This window comes from Alosa pseudoharengus, unplaced genomic scaffold (assembly GCF_046254945.1).
Source record: "Alosa pseudoharengus isolate Yale_2024_CS ecotype anadromous, Long Island Sound unplaced genomic scaffold, YU_APseudo_1.1 YU_APseudo_1.1_scf_9, whole genome shotgun sequence".
Lineage (NCBI taxonomy): Eukaryota > Metazoa > Chordata > Actinopteri > Clupeiformes > Clupeidae > Alosa > Alosa pseudoharengus.
The window spans coordinates 403,136-424,381 of NW_027468881.1; the positions used below are offsets into that span (position 1 = coordinate 403,136).

General features: G+C 39.7%; 1 protein-coding gene across 5 annotated transcripts in view; it reads right to left on the reverse strand.

Moving 5' to 3' along the window:
• The window catches only part of mib2 (MIB E3 ubiquitin protein ligase 2), a 266,147-nt gene that overhangs the window by 154,925 nt on the left and 89,976 nt on the right, over window positions 1-21,246 (reverse strand). For all 5 annotated transcript variants that reach the window (XM_076276716.1, XM_076276717.1, XM_076276715.1 and 2 more), the window contains 3 exons: window positions 10,079-10,183; window positions 4,812-4,974; window positions 4,112-4,245 (listed from right to left, as the gene is read on the reverse strand). In XM_076276716.1, coding sequence (XP_076132831.1) covers window positions 4,112-4,245; window positions 4,812-4,974; window positions 10,079-10,183 — 402 coding nt within the window. The remainder of the gene's footprint in view (window positions 1-4,111; window positions 4,246-4,811; window positions 4,975-10,078; window positions 10,184-21,246) is intronic.

Consider the following 21,246-nt stretch of genomic DNA (forward strand, 5'->3'; position numbering starts at 1 on the left):
TATTGGTTTGTCTAGTTAAATGTTTTCCCTATTTATTTACGTTATTTTTGATAGTTTCCGTGTTATTCTTAAGTCAGCTGATGTCGTTTACATTTTGTCCATTGGGAGCTTGCTATGGCTAGCTTTTGCCCTAGCTGGGTATCGGACATCCTACCATCTATCCGTGAGCGGTGCAGCACTTCACTGTCTGGTCGAGGGGATCTCTCGGGACAGCTGGACCTAGGCTACTCTGCGAAAGATCTACCGTGCCCGCCGAGCTGTTGCTGACCTGCGAGCTGCCTTGCCAACTGCAAACTAACGTTAACGGTGAAGAGCTGCATTCTCACGGAGCAACAAAGTCGCTGTTAAGTCCACCGAATTGCGGATCTACACGTTCGCTCAGTACTTTGGTCTGTGCTTCCATCATCTCCAGACTGCAGTCTAGCAGGCCTAGCTTCTAACGTTAACGTTATCTCCAGACTGCCAGTGAATTCACAGGGTTGGTCAGTTGCTAAAGAACTTTGTTGGCATTGCATCGGTTGTAAAGACACAGCTCTGTGCGCAGTTTTCACGGATCATCATTGCCCTTGGACATTTTCAGCTGGTTTGGAAATTGGACTAATTTTAACATCACTTTTTCCCCTTTTAAAATATATTTAGTTTTGTTGTCTGTCTTGTATGTCTTGGTGTCACGGGTACGCTGGCGACTACGCCGCTCCGTCCGGCATTTTTTGTATTTGTTATTTTTTAAATGTATTTGTCTTGTCTTGATGTCATGGGTACGCTGGCGACTACGCCGCTCCATCCGGCATCTTTTGTCTTGTTGTTATGTGTCTTGTTTGTGGAGCGCTTTGGATTGCACTATGTGCATGTTAAATGCGCTTTAAAAATAAATCTGACTTGACTTGACTTGACTTGAAAGCATACTAACTGGATGCATATCTGCCTGGTATGGGAATTGCACTGCTCACAACTGCAGAGCAATTCATAGGGTCGTGAAGACAGCTCAGATGATCTGTGGCTATGAGCTCCGTAGTTTAGAGAACATCTTTGAACAGTTTAAATCATTAAACACCCCAGCCATCCCAATAATGATCTTCTCCAGCTGTTGCCTTCTGCAGCATCAGAACCAGGACCAGCTGGCTCAGGGATTCCTTCTTCCACCAGGCAATCTGGCTGTTAAACACCTCCTAATATCCCTATTTGTTTTAAGCTGCTGTACGTCAAGAGGAGGACAAGACCTAAGATTGTTGCTCTTTATATATATATATGTGAATATAAATTAAGATAATAATAAAACTGAATCTGAATCATAAGTAGACATGCATCCAGACACGCTGTCATCTTATCCGGTTAAACCAATCGAAATGTGTCATTCTTTTTGGTAATCATGGACTCTGCACCCTCTGTTTACTGATAATTTAATTTAAAAAAATCTTTTTCTACTCTATTTTGTATTGTTTTTTGTATAAAGAGACTTACCTAGTGCTCTCTCTTTTATAAAAATTTGGAGTCTTAAGACTTTGATCAAGGCACTGGCAGCCGAATTTGCTTGTTTTCATGATGAGACATCTTAAAATAAGTCAAACTCTTATTAAGTCAAATGATTTTACGGGAAAGCGCTAACTTCTCCAGGGTTCCCACTTTAAGTTAAATGTAAAATCCCATGACTTTTCCCTGACAAAAAAATGAATTTCCATGACTTACTATACTACTATATTTCCATGATATTCCAGAAATTACATGACCCGTGGGAACCCTGTTTCTCGTAAAATCATTTGATTTAATATAAGAGCACTGCAAAAACTGCTTATCTAACAAAATCTAACCAAGTGTTATTAATCTTATATCAAGATAAAAAAAAATAGTTGATATTGTTTTCAGTATAAAGAGACTTACCTAGCGCTTTCTTGTGAAATCATTTGACTTAATTTTAAAAATGTTTTACTTATTTTAAGACATCTCATCTTGAAAACAAGCAAATTTGTCTGCCAGAGAAGGACATTTGTCCTAAAAACAAGCAAATTTGTCTGCCAGTGCGTTAAGCAAATTTGTCTTGATAAGACTCCTTAAAATAAGTTAAAGTCTTCTTAAATTAAGTCAAAATGATCTTTTGAGAGGGCGCTAGGTAAGTCTTTTCATACTAAAAACAATACCAAATAGATTTTTTAATCTTAATATAAGATCAATAACACTTGGTTAGAATTCATTTTTTGCAGTGAGTTTGGCCTCTTTGAAGAAATTAGTCTGCCAGTGTGTTAAGCAAATTTGTCCTAAAAACAAGCAAATTTATCTGCCAGTGCGTTGAGTAAATTTGTCTTGATAAGACTCCTTAAAATAAGTCAAAGTCTTCTTAAATTAAGTCAAAATGATCTTTCGAGAGAGTGCTAGGTAAGTCTCTTCATACTCAAAACAATACCAAATTGAATTTTTGATTTTAATATAAGATTAATAACTCTTGGTTAGATTTAATTTTTTTGCAGTGAGATTGTACTTCGCCACCCAATGCTATTCATCTCTAAGGGTAGATTATATGCAGTGGTGGCCTCCGTATCGCATGGAGATTATTTTAGGAATGGACTGGCCATTCTCAGCACAGTATGTCAATACATACTGGTCATAATTGTTGCTAGGTTACGGGGACGCTGGTGAGACACGCAGCTCCGTCTGGCATCATGTTATGTTTTTGTTTGTTTTTATGTAATGTTCGTAATTTTATGTAATGTCATGTTTATTTTTTGTATTGGTTTGTCTAGTTAAATGTTTCTCTCTTTATTTACGTTATTTTTGATAGTTTTTGTGTTAATCTCTTAGTCCTTTTTACTGCTTTCAAGTCGGCTGATGTTGTTAACGTCTGTCCATTGGGAGCTTGCTATGGCTAGCTTTTGCCCTGGGCCTCTTACATCCTTCCCATCCATCTGTGAGCCGGTGCTGCACTTCGCTGTCTGATCGAGGGGATTTCTCGGGACAGCAGCTGGAGCAACTCTGCGAAATATCTGCCGAGGCCGCCGAGCTGTTTCTGACCTGTGAGCTGCCATGCCAACTGCCTGGAGTCTGGATTGAGCAGACTAACATTAACGTTAACGTTCAAGAACTCTGCATTATGGACCAAAAAACTGTCGCTGTTATAGCAGCTAAGTCCACCGAGTTGCTGATCTACAAGATCGCCCACGACTTTCGGACTGGTATGCTTCCAGTGATCTCCAGACTAACAAGGCCTAACGTTCACGTTATCTCCAGACTGCCAGTGAGTGTAAAGAACTTTGTTGGTGTTGCATCGGTTGTGGAGACACAGCTGTGCGCAGTTTCACGCAAGTCATCATTGCCCTTGGACATTTTCAGCCGGTTGGAAATTGGACTAATTTTATTTTTATTTTTTATTTATTTTATTTATTAATTTGTTTGTTGTCTGTCTTGTATGTCTTGGTGTCACGGGTACGCTGGCGACTATGCTGCTCCGTCCGGCATCTTTTGCGTTTGTTATTTCTTAAATGTAGTTCTATGTCTTGGTGTCATGGGTACGCTGGCGACTATGCCGCTCCGTCCGCTATTGTCTTTGTTAGTCTATGTGTCAATGACAATGTCTTATATGTGGAGCGCTTTGGGTTGCACTCTGTGCATGTTAAATGCGCTATACAAATAAAACTGACTTGACTTGACTTGATAATATATTCTTATAAAGTGTTTTCTTTATTTTTACCCATAGCCCAAAGCATTATCTGATTATTTACAGTTCACACACTTTAGGATAACATATGAAGCCAGTCATCTCAATAGAACACTGCTATCTCAATGCACTGCAATGGATGTACTGTTCAGACACAAACAAATTGAGAAAGAATGAGGCAACATTCTCAAAACTCCAGCAACTAGTCTACTCAGTTCCCGAATATTTAGAGACTGTTATAAGAGGAGGTGATGCAAAACAGTCGTAAACATGCCTCTGTTCCAACTTTTTTGAGATGTGTCGCTGGCATCAAATTCAAAGGGAGTGTTTTTTTTTTTTATAAAATGATATAATTTCATATGCTGTCCGTGGTCTTTTTGAAACTGAATATGAGTTTACGTGATTTGCAGATTTCACATTCTGTTTGTATTAGACGTTAGAATTAGAAGTAACAATGGAGCTCACCTTGTCTGAGAATTTTTGAACTAGCTCTTGTACTTTGGTGGCACTGCCTCGTGCAGCCTCAATAACAAGCCTGCTGGGGTTGTCTTGCTCTGTAGACTGGGAAAGCAGTTTCTCTAGAACAGAGCTTACACCACCTATGTACAGAAAAATATGAAAAGGGGAAGAGAAGAGAAGTATAAATTAACACAAAATAACACATAAAATGGTTAAATAAAAATAAAAAAGATTGAAAGCTGTTTTAAACATTGACAAGTATATACATGTGTTGTATACAAATGTTGACAAAGCAAGCAACAGAATGAGTAAACCAAACATGTTTCCTTGATTCACACAAAGGTACAGTTATACAAATAGCTGTAACACATTTGAATGAAAGTGCATAATTTAAAAAAAAAAAAACAAGACAAAAAAAAAAAACACAAACAATACAACATGAAGCTGGAGAGGTGTTTTAATGACTTTATAGTTCTTCATGACTCTTAGCCCATAACACAAGCATGCACTTTAGTGCTACACAACAGGAAAATGACACACCACAGAAGACATAAATAAATGAGTTAGCCTTTGCTATTGAATATTGAATGTATGTAAAACCAAATGAAACTGGAAAAGAAAGCTGCAAAAGCAACAGGTGTTAGAACAGGTGTAATAAAGATGATGTAGATCACAGAAGGAAGTGCATTCCCCAAACTGTGCTTACATCCTGACTGACTCGGGTTCTCAGTTGTCATCAAATTGGCGTTTACTTCCACAGGCTGGGCACAAATGCATGCTGGATTAAATGTCCATGTTTGGCTGCCAAATGCCACACGCAGGTCACCATCAGCATATACCTTCAACACCTTACCCACCTGCCCAAGGGCCTGATGTGAGAAAAAAAAAGACCCTCAAGTTAAAACAATAACATATATCATATATCATAACAAAACACAATAAAATGCAACTCTGGGACACTTTATTACACTAAAGAATAGTGTTGTCACGATACCACACTGCAAAAAATGAATTCTAAGCAAGTGTTATTGATCTTATATTAAGATTAAAAAATCTATTTGGTATTGTTTTTAGTATGAAAAGACTTACCTAGCGCCCTCTCAAAAGATCATTTTGACTTAATTTAAGAAGACTTTAACTTATTTTAAGGAGTCTTATCAAGACAAATTTGCTCAACGCACTGGCAGACAAATTTGCTTGTTTTTAGGACAAATTTGCTTAACGCACTGGCAGACAAATTTGCTTGTTTTCAAGATGAGATGTCTTAAAATAAGTCAATTGTTTTTTAAATTAAGTCAAATGATTTCACAAGAAAGCGCTAGGTAAGTCTCTTTATACTGAAAACAATACCAACTAGTTTTTTTTATCTTGATATAAGATTATTAACACTTGGTTAGATTTTGTTAGATAAGCAGTTTTTGCAGTGCAAAGTTATTGTTTTGATACCGATACCAAGTCGAGAATTGCGATTTTGATACTTCTTCGATACTTTTTAAAACATTTATTTGGTTTGGGGGCCCCCACCACCTTGACGTCATCAGTAATATTGAATATAGTGTGATCATTCACACCAGTGGCCATCCTACATTCTGCTTGACTCTCTCCACACACACACAAACACACGCTGTGTATGAATCCATAACCCAAGAAAGGCCAGAATATTTAAATATTTCCTTTGCTCTTCAGCATGTACACATTTGTGCTTTGTAGATCAGCTATGCCACCAACGAAGAAACAGATAAACAAAGCTTTTTCATTATGCAGAGTCCAAGTAGACAAAATAACTAGCCACACAAACTGGCAACTGGTAGCCCAACATGACCAGGCTTTCAAATGCGGATTCTACTGTGCAAAATAGCATTAACTGTTGATGGTATATGTTACCCAGGATATTGTCACAGCTAAACCTAGCTTCTCCTAGCACCTAGGAGTCATGTTGATTAGGGGTGTGCAGAACGGACAGTCGCATATAACACAACAGAATAGAAGTCACATAGAGTTACCATGTCACTGACTGTAGCCTACCTTAAGTTAGAATCTTGCAGTCGCAAAAAAAAAAAATGGATCCAAGATATTTTCCTGTTTCTATATTCTGTTTATGTAGGCTAATGTATTTATGAATGTAGCCTGCACAATGCAAAGAAATAAAAGATAAACTATGGTGCATTTCCATACTCATAGCAATGAACATATTGTGAGATACTCCTATGATACCAGAAAGATGTCCTTTGACTTGTTAGTTCGAACATTTATTTTATCTAATGACATAGAAAACATGATGAATTGAATTCACATATCCTTGCACTATGCACAACTATATCCACAAACCCAAAACCGTGAGATTGAAAGCTAATTGCTAGCCAATTACTAGTGGTGGGAGGGTTTCAGTGTTTCTACCCGCTACGGCTACTTGCTTAGTCTATATTACAAGCAATGCAACTCACTCAAAGTGTGGCAGAGGTGCCGTTCCCCTTTTTAAGAGTTTATGTGCCATCAAAATGATTTTGGAAATGTTTTAACACTTTGAGTGCCAAAAACGCAATATTGCGTTTCCTGTTCCCATGCATTTAGTGGCAAAAATGCAATATTGCGTTTTTAGCTTTTTTTAAAAACAATACGAAAATAGACACTCTAACATACCTTATGTGCAATTTTGGGAACTCTATGATGAATAGAACTGAAATAGATGACGATTGAGTACTCATGAAAACGCACAATCTGGACATTTTATCTGGACATTTTAAAACTCGGCTTTTGATGGTTGCCTCTTTGGGTCGAATCAGTGACACATGCACGTCAGGTCAAAACCAGGCCATTTTCGTGGGTTTATCACTAGGTGGCAGTCTCGTCAGGTCTCGTTAGGTCACTTCCTGGAAATTTTACAGGCAACACTTCATATTTCATGGAAGACGCTATATCTCCATTTCTAGAAAAAAAAGTCTCACCTTTCAAACGAGCCATTGTATGTGTCCATAACTATAACAAAGAATATGCTGTGGCTCTACAAAAATCATCAACAATGATCTAGATTGCTGGAACTCTGCATGCCACACTGTTTTTGGAAGCTTTGGCCCAAAGTGTTAAGGTAAAGAAACTCTTTAATGTTATGCATGAATTACATAATGCATAGAATGTATTTTAAGTGTCTTATAAAGTACTTGTAAGTAATCTATGCGTGTTATCTGATGGCTACTGAAAGTATAACTAATCACTTATAGTCAGGTGCGACTTATATATGAAAAGAATTATATAATTGAACATGTTTTTAAATGTTAATTTATATTAACTGACAAGAACCCTACATGAAACATTACTGTCTACAGCCGCGAGAGAGCGCTCTCAAATGCACAAGTCCTATGCTTGCGCTAGGCCTGAAACACACGTGCATACCTAAATCCTCAAATTATGGCCAGGATTCTATTTATAGCCGGGCCTCAGATTCGGACAAATAAAAGCCAGTATAATTTTGTTTCAATTTAACTCATAAAATAGCTCTTCTTAATATTTTATATTGTTGGTTGGTTTAATATTGTTGCCAATTAAAAGTCATTGTCCTACACCATGGGTCTCCAACACATTGCTCTCAAGCTACCAGTTGCATGCCGCCCCCTTCTGAGCTAAAGGCTGAAGCATAACCTACATTTAAACACAATTGTTGCTGCCAGGCATCAGCCTACGAATTTTATAAAAAAGTAAATCATGCATAATTTGAAAATAACTAAATTTAGCCTATTTTAGACCTCTTTGGCTATACGGAATAAGGTTTCCCTTGCAGCACAGCACACGTCCATCGATGAATGAAAGCGGATGCCTTATCTTGCAATAAGCGGATGGAAATCCCGCCACTCTTTCATACATGAAACTTAATAATGAACCATTAAATAGCCCACAGATTTCAGTGGTCATCAGTCCCGATATTTAGCAATATAATCAAACAGTCCAAACATAAATTAAATCTCGAATTGAACATCTTCTGCTTTTGATAGCCTACCGGTATGCCGCTACTAAACATTCCTCACCCGTTATCTAGACATGCACACTGCAAAAAATTAATTCTAACCAAGTGTTATTGATCTTATATTAAGATTAAAAAATCTAGTTTTAAATCTAAAATCTAGTTTTTAGTATGAAAAGACTTACCCAGAGCCCTCTCAAAAGATCATTTTGACTTAATTTAAGAAGACTTTAACTTATTTTAAGGAGTCTTATCAAGACAAATTTGCTCAACGCACTGGCAGACAAATTTGCTTGTTTTTAGGACAAATTTGCTTAACGCACTGGCAGACAAATTTGCTTGTTTTCAAGATAAGATGTCTTAAAATAAGTGAATTATTTTTTAAATAGAAAGCGCTAGGTAAGTCTCTTTATACTGAAAACAATACCAACTAGTTTTTCTTATCTTGATATAAGATTAATAACACTTGGTTAGATTTTGTTAGATAAGCAGTTTTTGCAGTGCATGAAAACATTTATAATATTTGATCGCTATTATGCTACTAATTATCTTTCACGTAATGAATACTATGTGCTCCGTGTCTGTACCTGTCTGTTCACGTCCGCAATCGATTATAACATTCCTCAAATGGAGAACACATCCATGTTCTCTCGTGTTATAGGCTGTCATGCTTCTATGTTTGAAAAATTCCTCATGGTTTCTGATCGCTAAACGTTTATTATTATGCTCAATACTTAGTAATAATTTATGCGCAATCCCACGCTGAAATTTAGGCCCTGGTTTTAAATGCGCATCTTTTTTTCTCTCGCTCTCTCGGACATGGCCAGCCGAGCATTTTTTCTGCTGCCAGCTTGTGCCAATATATCGTCCAAAATGCTTGATTGCATTGCATTTTCCACATGTTTAGCAAAATTTTCATGTGAATCTTTTAGCTTTTAGCTAAATTTTCAGTGAATCTTTTGTAAATTGCTTTACAATTAGCGTCGGGCCCTTCTCAGCAGCCTTCACCTTGCCTCTTGCCACTATTCACTCCTTCGTCTTCATTAACATTCCCTGTAGAATTCTCAATATTTTTGGCCTCAATGTGTCCAGTTACATAGTCTGTCTGTTCTTTGTCTTGGATTTTGTTAAATACATTTCTAAATATCACCTGCTTGCTGCAGCTTCGGTCTGCACGTCCTTTTAAAACCGCATCTTTTTCTCTATCGTGAGCATTTAATCTGCTGCCAGCTTGTGACTCCACATCTCCCAAAATGCTTGATAGCATTGCATTCTCCACATTTTTAGCTACATTTTCATGTACCATATCAGCATTTTTGTTCAGTGAATCTTTTGTAAATTGTACAATTACCGTCGGGCCTATAGGCCTATCCTTGGCTTGCTTCACGTCACGTCCTTTTAAAACGCATTTTGATGCACTTCTCCTAGATGAATCATCTGATATATGTCAAAGTTGCCATTGCCACACTTCCCACTTTTGAACACTGCCTTTCATTTCTGCTAATAGTTCACCTTAAATACCACACACTCTAGGCCTATCAAAGTAACTTACAGTTGAAAAGAGATCCCAGTTTAATGTCTTTATACAGTCATGTATAAAAGACCCAAAGTGAGCACTGTAAGTGGACTACTTCAATATAAATTAATTATTTACGTTTATATTATACCCAAGCTTTTGAATCCATATAAGTGATTGATCACTATAACCATGATCGCTGTTGATGATAATCTGTTTAGTAGGCTCATTTCCACCCGAACAAATAACAAATAAAAGTGGATTCCACTGTACTTTCAAACAGACACTGATTTAGCAGTTCTGTTAACATCAGCTTAAAAGATACAGTATGAAAATAATCTTTTCATCACACAGTTAACTGTATGAGGAAATCTAAATATAAACACCTCCCTTCAGGATATTTGTGGTTAACATTTAGGAAGGAGGTGGCTGTGTGTCTGAATTGAGGGGGAAAAAACAAGGATTTAATGAGATTTGCCCTTGTCGAAGGGGTTTAACATACAGATGCCATGCTGTCCGTCCATTCACCATGGCCAATCTGGAGTCTCTTAACGCTCTCAACGTCCTCCAACACTCGTACCAGCTCACCCACACCAAATGTGTTCACCTGCAGTGAATCAGGAAAAACAGAGTTAAGAAAATGCATATATTTTAAATTTTTTTATTTCACTTTATGTGAGTTCTGTAGTTTGTGATGTGTAAGCATGTGATGTGTTTACAGTGGCGACCCCAGAAAATTTAAACAAGGGTGGCCAGATGAGGCCATTGCAAATATTGGGATGGCACACTAAAACTGGGGTGGTGGGGGGTTAATTTTATAGTAGTCTACCCACTGTACAGTTAAGAACAAAATGATTAATACCCCTGGCAAATATTGATTTAATGTTGATTTTCTCTTCACCAATATGTTTGTTCTGACTGAAAATGGCACTGCCACATGCCAAAAGGTTGTTAGACAATGTGGTAGAACATGGAATCAAGAAAGAATCGTTTTTATCTTTTTTGATATTTTTATGAAAAATGGTGTCCAAAGTTATTCTACGGAAGCGTATTGCTGCCACACTAAAAAAAATAAAAGGCTCAGTTTCACGTAATTACGTGAAAAGTTTCTTGTTATAACAATATCTTTTTCACGTTTTTACAAGATATTTATCATGTAATTTAACATGAAATTATCACATTATTTCAAGATAATGAAAACTAAATGAAACGAGAGGCAAGAATAGGCTATGCTCATTTACACGACTCAATCAAATTCTATTTTAAGCTCGGTTTAAGACATGGTGAGATTCTCGTTATTGAATACGGTGGATGATATTGTTATATAGCCTATGCGAACACCCAAGCATTGTCCAGAATATTCTGCACAATCGGGAGAGTTGGGAGGATTCCCGGTGGGGCCGGGCTGATTACTGTAGTGTGATCTCAAAAAGCGCATGCTATTGCTGTTTGAATATTTTCTTTGCTGTGCTCTCCAGCAGCCTGCACTGTACGACTGCAGCGCTCTACTTCTCACTCCCTGCGTCCCTTCCCCACAGCCCTGGAAATTACTGCGATGACCTGACATGCCGGCTACTGAGCCAGAGCGCTCTATTCATTCACCCACATTGCGTGAAGATTCACATATTTATCAAAGTTGGATAACATGTAGAAATCTGCTGCAGTTTCAAAAGTGGATTACTCAGGGTCGGCTTACTGTACAGAGGAATGCTTCATATCCTCGTGTCCAGTAAGGTCTGCTGTTTAAGTTTGCTATGTGTTGACTAAAGTGTTTGTGAGATATACAGTAGCATGAGGGGTGTGGAGATGGGTGAAGCGCTGTGTGCAGATGGAAATATGATTAAATTTCTTTTTTTTTATTATTATTATTGATTGAATGGACATTATTGTTTATTATTGCTTTTTCCCTCATTTCCATTGCTTATTTTATTAGGCTATTGCTTGAATTGATATTGTTGTTTATTATTGCTATTCTCCTTATTATAGTTTGACCAACATTCTAATCTGTTCCCTTTTTAAATTTTCCCTTTTAAATTTTAAATATTATGTTGTTTTTGTATTTGTGTGTGGCTTTGGACAAAGGCATCTGCAAAATCCTATAACCATAACCATGTATATCCAGCGTTAATTTTCTCGCGAACCGTTTATCACAACACCTAGCCGCTAATATCATGGGAAAGCTCAGGTTCCGGTCTTCCGTGTGATATCTGTGTGATTCATGTGTGATAAGTACTCTGTGAACAATTCAACAGATAAATATAGCCGCATGCAGCAATGACGGGCCAGAGCACCTGTGGTCCGCAACCTGTGACATCCAACGGAATCCAACAATACACTCACATGTGGTGCATTTGTGAAATGCACATGTCTGATGTGTGTGCTATTTGTTTTATACATTGGAAGCACTTACTCACTTTGTGTTGGGTGTGACATTTAACTCCAATGGTAGTCAATAGGTGGCGCTACACCACACATATGTAGGGTACCATGATATGCTTCCAAGTAATTCATTTATGTACAGTGGGCATTACTTTCAAATGGCCACTTCAGTCGCGCATTACGCGGCGTGAAGCTGCGTGAAACTTTAGTACCAATTTCAGCCACTGTGCGTCGCTCTGCCACTGTACATTGCTCTGTCAGTAGCCTGCCTGCCACCCCTTCTGAAAAAGCAGGAGGCTACCTTTAAACATAATTGTTGCCGAAAGGAATCCCAGCCTACGAATTCAATAACAATGTTGTTGGTGATTTAATACTATCTGGCGACGGTTTTAACAGGCTACGCAATAGAGGCTTAGACAACTATGACCCACGTTTTGGTTTCGTAAATTAATTTGCCCTACTTCTTGACTGCAATGTAGTCAATTGACTGCTTGACATGTCATTTTTATTTTTCTGTACATAAACAAATACATCTGCTTTATGCCGCAGAATTACATTCATATTTGGCTGACTTCTGCAGACGCGCAAAAAAACACTGCCACTTCCCTCCCCATATTCCACTCATCACACATCAGACATCAGGGGTGCGTTTCCCAAAAGCTAACTACGCTTAACCCAGATTCGAACTCTTGGACAGGGGACTGATGACTGCTGCGTAACTGCGGCTGTCATCAGCCGGCCTTAACGCACTGCGCCACAGAATTGACGGCGTGGGTGAAAAGGGGATAAATAACAATAGAGTACACAACTGTTTCACCAGCACATTTAAATGACTTGACTAAAACCGTGCATAACTGGAGGTACACCTGTTATCTGAGCAGTCTGTATGTCCTCATTTTGCGAATGCGAGGACGATATGAGTCTGTTGCATTTCGTTAGATGTCCGAGTCACGCATAATGTTTGAAAACCACTGGCTCGTATTCACAATAATTTAACACACGACAGTTGGATACTTCATCATGTTCCCATGCCTACATTTTGGTGAGTAGCATAGAGATCGTTAAAATCCTATCCAATGATATCGGCAAATGTTTGTTTTCCAAAGTAAGAATTTCACTTCACCATGCACCTTCGACAATGAATAGCTCATTACACTTATGTTACTGTTGAACGTAGGCCTAACTGGTATCATTACAAACATTATTCTGTGTCCTAAAAACTGGCATTTTATGGCATTGTGTCATGTAAGGTCGTTGCAAAATCTAGAGAAATGTGTGAGGTGGTCAGCGGGGGACAATTGAGACACACATTTGATTGTGCTATTACTTGAACATTCCACACTATCCACAGCTGTGGTATCGGGGGCAGGAGGATTACTGTTAGCGCAGGCTTTATATAAAATTCTTCAACAGAAGGCATGTTAGTTATGCCTACAACTGTAGCCGCATAGGATTTCAAAACATGGCGAAATGCCACAAAACCGGTTTGTGAATAGGTCTGTGAGTTAGGAGTCCTCATGACTTCTTTTAAACTGTCACAGAGTTGTGATTTGTTGGGGGCAGGGCCGGATTAACTGGGCACAAATGTCTGATGGCCCCCCCTGCCCCCCAGCCAACGTGAATCGGGCGGTCAGTTAATAGGCCTATATCGTGAAGATTTTTCTTGCCATCTAAGGCACGAGCGCATCTGTGAGGCCAAGCCTCACCAAGTAGCCCGTTTGTTTACAACTAACATTGCATTTAATTAAACTGCTTATAGGCTATGCCGAAATAGTTTTCAACATTTTGAATATTAGTGTCAGGTGAATTAGGAAATGTTCTCAAAGTAGCCTTATGGCTTAAAGCTGCTTGGGACCCCCCCCCCCCCGTCAAGCAATATAACCATACAAACGCGCGGCCGGCCTGCACTCATTGTTTCAAAATTAGTAATTTCGGCTTTGTCGGAACTGAAGAGCTGTGGACGGCACGGCAGGGCATGCCCAATGAAAATAAATGAAGGCAACACAACACAGAACCCGCTTCTCTCGCGGCAGTCACTGACAGTAGCCTAGAATAAATGCATGGGGAAAAACACTTCCCCATGACAAACACATCGTAAAACACTGAAAGTTAATATTTTGTCACTAGCAACATACAGCGGGGAAAATAAGTATTGAACACGTCAATATTTTTTTCAGTAAGTATACTTCCAGTGAGGCTATTCACATGAAATTTTCACCGGACATTAGTATTAACTTAGGTAATCCACACATATATAAAAATCCAAACATTAATGTCTAAAAGTAGAGTTATGACTAAAAAATTGGAATGGCACAGGGAAAAAGTATTGAACACGCTAAGAAAAAGCAGAACATACAGTGGGCAGTGCTTCGACTTGGCCAGCTTCACTCGCGGTCCGCGCGTGGGATCACGCGGTATCACGCGGTATCACGCAACTTTAATTTGTATTTTCCCAGTGAGACGCTGCAACAACCCAAACAACCGGTAGATGGCTCAAGTGAGCAGCGTGTCTCGTAAAAAGAAATGGAGCCTGGAAAACCCTACACAGACTTCACTACAGACTTTAGCAGACTGGTTTAGAAATAATTTAATAGCCAGAAATATGCCTGCCCTGCCCTAATAAATAAATATTTGGTTAACTGCGAGTGAATCCCGTTTGCAGCCGTAGAAGAAACACAGGACAAATTAAACATTATGGTTTTCTCCGAGTGCAACGATGATAGACAGACATCATTTGGACAAAATATAGAGCATATTAACCTCCGTTGCTCAGCCAAATGCCTTCCTGACGTCCTGTTATCACGGAGTTACAGGCGATAAACGATTTTTGATGGTCACAAGTTTACTTCATTAGCAGTTTATTTTTTTGATTATTAAAGAGTGTTTTTCATTTAAAGTTTTGACTGTGTGCTTATTCAGTAGAGCATTTAGTGCTCTTCCCAATCCCAGACGTTCACATTGCATGTTTGTTTGTAATGGATGCAACCGCGAGATAGGCTACGCGTTTGACGGCAATGAGTTGTTAACGGACATGAACCTAGACATATAGCCCAGCAGCAATCTAGGGACTGTTCGTTATTTATTGAAGGGGCCACCGGAGGAATTTTGAGTGCTTCAGTCAAAAGTTGCATGACCCTCCCTTGCCTGCTAGAAATTGTTCAATGACCCTCCGACAGAATTGTTAAAAAAGACATGACCCTCCCCTTGCCAATTGTCGCATGTCTTCCGCCCGTGCTGCTTTGTGCCACAGCCACACACTGTGATAACGTTCTTAAATCAATCTTTCGTGAGCTTGCATGCTACCAGTCCTTCATTTTCAAATGTGTTGCACCTGTTTGCACAATTTCACAAATAATCATATGTGATTAATAATATGACAAATAATCCCTGTGCATGGGGACAGAAACAATGCATGCCAACTTTTTCCGTGTTTATCACGTATTTTAACTGTCCCCCGCTGTCTTGCCGTAGAATAGGCTACCCCATATTTTAATACTCTCATAACAACCCTGCCATCGGGCCTGTCTCTGTGTTGCCCTGTTGCTACCCCTTGCCCTTTCAACGAAACAGATGTCTTCAAATCATCGTTTTCCTTGCTTGAATGTCATAAACATACAACTTTATGCAGCAGAATTACGCATAGGCCACTTGGAACATAACACATTTGACAAAGGACAGATGTATCGTAACACCCCCAATTATCACCACTTTTGTTCAGAAATTCTAAAACAACGATGTTTTTTAACACTTCAAAATAACATTTGCTAAATTAACCTTACATTTTTCAGTAGCCATAGGTGTGTAGATTTGAACAAAATCTGGTTTGGTTCTTAACGGGAGCATTTACTGCCTGGAATATCCGATTTTGTTTACCACGCTCAGAGTTATAGTGCTGGCCTGATGGGTCGCCTATTTACACCGTTTCAACGGCACATGGACGGTTAGACCGAGAATTCTTGTTGTGAAATTAAAATTCCACTGGAGCTCCAAGCGGTTGTGTACACGCAGCCTTACAACACTGTTTACAGCTCTTTGAGTCACGGTAAAATGTAATTTTTGGTACATAGCTAATTTAGATACATGGTGTGGGTGGTTGCGTCTCTTTAGGAGTCCGCTGTCTTGGTTTGTATAGAAATGGATATAAGTGACACATACACGCAAGACGGTGGAAATACGGGACCGACGATAATAGGGGGAGTTTCGATATGTTGCTAGTGACAAAATATTAACTTTGAGTGTTTTACGATGTCTTTGTGATAGGGAAGTGTTTTTCCCCATGCATTTATTCTAGGCTACTGTCAGTGACTGACGCGAGAGAAGCGGTGTCTGTGTTGTGTTGCGTTGCGTTGCGTTAATTTATTTTCATTGGGCATGCCGTGACGTGCCGTCCACAGCTCTTCAGTTCTCACAAAGCCGAAATTACTCCTTTTGAAACAATGAGTGCAGGAAGCGCGTTTGTATGGTTATATTGCTTGACGGAGGGGATCCCAAGCAGCTTTTAGCCATAAGGCTACTTTGAGAACATTTGAATTCACCCAACACTAATATTTAAAATGTTGAAAACTATTTCGGCATAGCCTATAAAGCAGTTTAATTAAATGTAATGTTAGTTGTAAACAAACGAGCTACTTGGTGAGGATCAGGGGTCCCCAACCTTTTACGTACCATGGACCGGTTTGATTCCCATTTTTTTTTCACGGACCGTGGGGGGGGGGGGGGATTGGTGGTTCGGGGGTTCCATGTTCCTTATGTGTTGTGCATGCATTACTTGAAAAGAACTAGCTCCAGTTATGTATGAACAGTGAAGGTAACGAACTCTTAAAAACGTGAAAAACGTGAACTTGAAGAAGTGAAAATTGAACAATATGAACTATGAAAATTTAACAACTTGAAGCTACATCTATCAAGTGTGAACATGCTTAACAAAATACGAATATAATCAGTGGGAGCCCTGTGCTTGTTTCCCTGCAACAAGACAGTGACACCCTCAGTGTGTTTGAAATGTCCAGTCGATTCACAATTTGGTTTTAGTTGCAGTCATTGCAGAAAACCCGGCCTCGCATAGATACGTGGTGGGAAATGGTAGCAACGTTTTTAGCGCTTTTACGGCTATCTCGGGATATTCTGCTTTGGTTTTGATCCAAAAACCCGCCAGAGAGGTTTCCTCATATCCACTCTTACGACCATCGTCATTTGCAATTTCGATCAACTGCTCTTCCTCCTGCGCTGACATGTTCGGGATATTGACAAATGGGTTGCGGACCCACTCATTGGTTTGCCATGGATCTTTGGAGGATGGGAAGTAGCCTAACGCTCAAACTCATTTGAAAGCGCAACAAGGTGATTGCGCACCAGCTGCGAGAGAAAGGGCCCTGCCTCAGTCACTCCCAAAACCCCCACTACTGTTTGGAACATATCAAATACACCCCGTCCCCATTCGTCCCCACAAATCAAGCTTGGCTTTAAATGCAGCGACTTTATCTGCCAGTTTAAAGACAGTCGTCATTCTCCCCTGGAGTGACAGGTTGAGGTCATTAAGCAACCCGAATATGCCACATAGGTAAGCGAGTTTTGACACCCAGTCCTCATCACTAAAATGTGCAGCTAACCGTGACTTTTTTTCTGTAAGAAATCTCTGCAGCGGCTCTGGCAACTTAAACACCCTGGCCAGTGTGCTAAAGATGCTTGTTTTTTGTTGCTCATTCTAGCACTTTAGCTAACTTCGTGTGACACTACCGTTCGCCAAGAACTGATCAAGTGAAGTGAGCTGACCTGAGGCTGCGCAGCGCTGAAGGCAATATGTAAAGTGTTGAAGGCGGGACAGACGTAAGAAAATAGACCTTGCAAAATGCAAACATGCGTGCAATCAAACAACTGCATATAGGCCTATGTAAAAACGTGTGTCATGACTCGAAGCCGCAATGCACCTCCAGGCCAACAGGTAGAGTCGGCGAGCCCGGCTGGCTCGTGCTCTCACATCATGTCAACGAGGCAATCAACACTTCCGGGTCAAGCTCGTCAGCACAATAAGAGGCCGAGGCGCAGTTGGAACAGCGCTCTGTCATGAACTCACATGCTCTCAAGGATCACTGTGACTTGGATTTGAAACTCTGGACTTACTTTGCGAGAAGGACTGTCTTGATTTACCCTGGACTCTTGGATCTCTGGTTTGTGAACTTTGGCTTGATTACTCTTGACTCTGTTAATGGATTTCCTCTGACACACCTGGCTTCCCTTTCATGAACTTTTGCTTGCCTGACTACGAATAAGAATTGCCCTAAGAACTTGTTTGCCTTGTGACTTTGTCTAAGAAGTTAAAAGACTGCTGTGACCGCCTCTTGTGGAACTTCTGAGTGTTTAGTTTTCACTAAGTTATTTGTTTCAACGAGATGTGACCTACTCCTGCATTTGACCTTTTGTGTTTGGAGTCACCTTCTGTTCAATAAAACTTCCTGATTGTTTCAACTCTACAACTGCGTTTTACTAGTTTTCCCAGTCCTGATAACGTGACATTATTGCGAATTAAATTGAGTTTAGTTTGCATGCATTTTTTTTTTAAACTCATGTCATAGGCTACGGCCCGGTTAGGAATGTACGGGCTGCGGCCCGGTGGTTGGGGACCGCTGCCTTAGATGGCAGTCTGGGACAGCTTAAAAGAAGTCGAGAGGACTCCTAACTCACTAAGACCTATTCATCACGTTGCGATGTTTTGAAATGCGCTATGCAGCAACAGGAGCTTCCAATCGCGAGGGAACAATTTTGCATTCATAAAAGGAATGCAATAACGCCACCAACAACAACCAAAACTACTCATTGTTAACATGTAAATTAAATGTAACATTTCATTGTGAATCAAATTAAAATGTTCTCTTTGCAAACGTAGCCTAGGCATATGGTGACAGATTAATTTAATAATGTTGCAAAGGCACTGCATCAATCCATAGGCCTATGTTTCATTAGGCTACTAGGCTATTTGTTTTGCCTTACTCTTTATTCATTTAGGCTAGGCCTTTTTATTCAGTTATTAATCATCTTCCGTCCTTCTCACTACTTGTGTAGCGCACGCATTCTCCGACCTGTCACCTGTCACTCATCATCGGAAGGGAGGTGTTTGGAATCATTCCCGCGTAACAATCGTCAGCCAATCAAGGTGGTCACTTCAGTCAAGCTCGTGCATGAGTAATGACGTCATCTATAGCAACGAAGACTCACTCCTAGTTTAGGAGTTGTCTGAAAGGCTTTGTGAATAACTTTTAAGAGAAAACTCCAAGCTAAAATCTTTTAGTGCGATTTAGGAGTAGCCTACTCCTAGTGGTAAGATAAAAGCCTTTGTGAATAGCCTACGGCCCCAGTTATTCATCATCTTCCGTCCTTGTGTAGCGCACGCATTCTGAGACCTGTCACCTGTCACTCATCATTGTAAGGGAGGTGTTTGGAATCATGCCCGCGTTACAATCATCAGCCAAGTCACGCTTGCCCATTTACACAAATTAATGGTCGAATATTACTGATGATCATTGTTATTTAAGAACATGCAGTGTGCGTAGGGCACCAAAAACATCTTGCTCGTAAAAAAGCATCATACCGCACATTGTGGCGGGTCTGTTATTTACTGTAGGCTGCGCAAACCACAGGGCAAGCCTGCATTCGAGGCCTTCTGTTGAAGAATTTTATATAAAGCCTGCGCTAACAGTACTAATCCTCCTGCCCCTGATAGGCCTACCACAGCTGTGGATATGTGTGGAATGTTCAAGTAATAACACAATCCAATGTGTGTCTCAATTGTCCCCCGCTGACCACCTCACACATTTCTTTAGATTTTGCAACGAATTTACATGACACAATGCCATAAAATATGCCAGTTTTAGGACACAGAATAATGTTTGTAATGATACCAGTTAGGCCTATGTTTAACAGTAACAAGTGTAATGAGCTATTCATTGTCGAAGGTGCATGGTCAAGTGAAATTCTTACTTTGGAAAACAAACATTTGCCGATATCATCGCCGATCATCAGAATATTGCTCTGGACTGCAGGTAACTTGTTAAGCCAGTGGTTCTCAAACTTTTATTTAATTCCCCACTTTGATCAAGGGGCATGACTGATGATAGTGGAGATAACGTGTTATCCCGAGGCCTTTGCCAATCAGCATCTCCGACGGTAGTCTACCCTATTAAAAATATAAGTTTTCGATGTCCCAAACGGAGAGACATAGGCTACTTTATTGTTTTTAACGATCTCTATGCTACTCACAAAAATTTAGGCATGGGGACATGATGAAGTAGGCTATCCAACTGTCGTGTGTTAAATTATTGTGATTACGAGCCAGTGGTTTTCAAAACATGCGTGACTCGGACATCTAACTAAATGCAACAGGCTCATATCGTCCTCGCATTCGCAAAATGAGGACCAGTGTTTTGTCAAATTGCAAATACCTATTCGTTTTAACAAATTTTTATGATAGTATGCTTTTTGTATAGGCTAGCCTACTATCTTAAGTTTGGAATATCGGAATATCGTAGGGAAGTGGCGCGTCTGCAGTCAGCCAAATATGAATGTAATTCTGCGGCATAAAGCAGATGTATTTGTTTATTGTACATAAAAAATAAAAATGACATGTCAAGCAGTCAATTGACTACATTGCAGTCAAGAAGTAGGGCAAATTAAGACACTGTTTTGATTTGCGTAGTTGCATTGCCCCCAACACTGACAATAACATAGCAGATTTCGATTTTCGCTACCACCGTGTATTCAAGCCTTAAGCCATACCCAAGTAGACTTAATCGAGGTAATGTTTAATTATGCATGATTTATTTTGTTATTGAATTTGTAGGCTGGGATTCCTCTCGGTAACAATTATGTTTGGTAGCCTCCTGCTTTTTCAGAAGGGGCGGCAGTCAGGCTACTGACAGAGCGATGTACAGTGGCAGACCGACGCACAGTGGCTGAAAGTGGTACTAAAGCTTCACGCAGCTTCACGCCTCGTAATGCGCGACTGAAGTGGCCATTTGAAAGCGATGCCCACTGTAAAGGCAAGGAATGGCCAAGAACAAACTGAAATTTATAAGTAGTTAGAGAAATAATCTCTCCTATCTGTGTAAATTGATATAATATAGGTTAGTACATACTGGTGGGCTATAAAAAGGTTTTTTGTTACCAAGGTGTCACACAAGAAATATTTCATGATGGGTAAAAGCAAAGAGCTCTCCCAAGACCTTTGCAACCTTATTGTTGCAAAACATATCAATGGAACTGGTTACAGATGCACATCAATACTTCAGAAGCATCCAG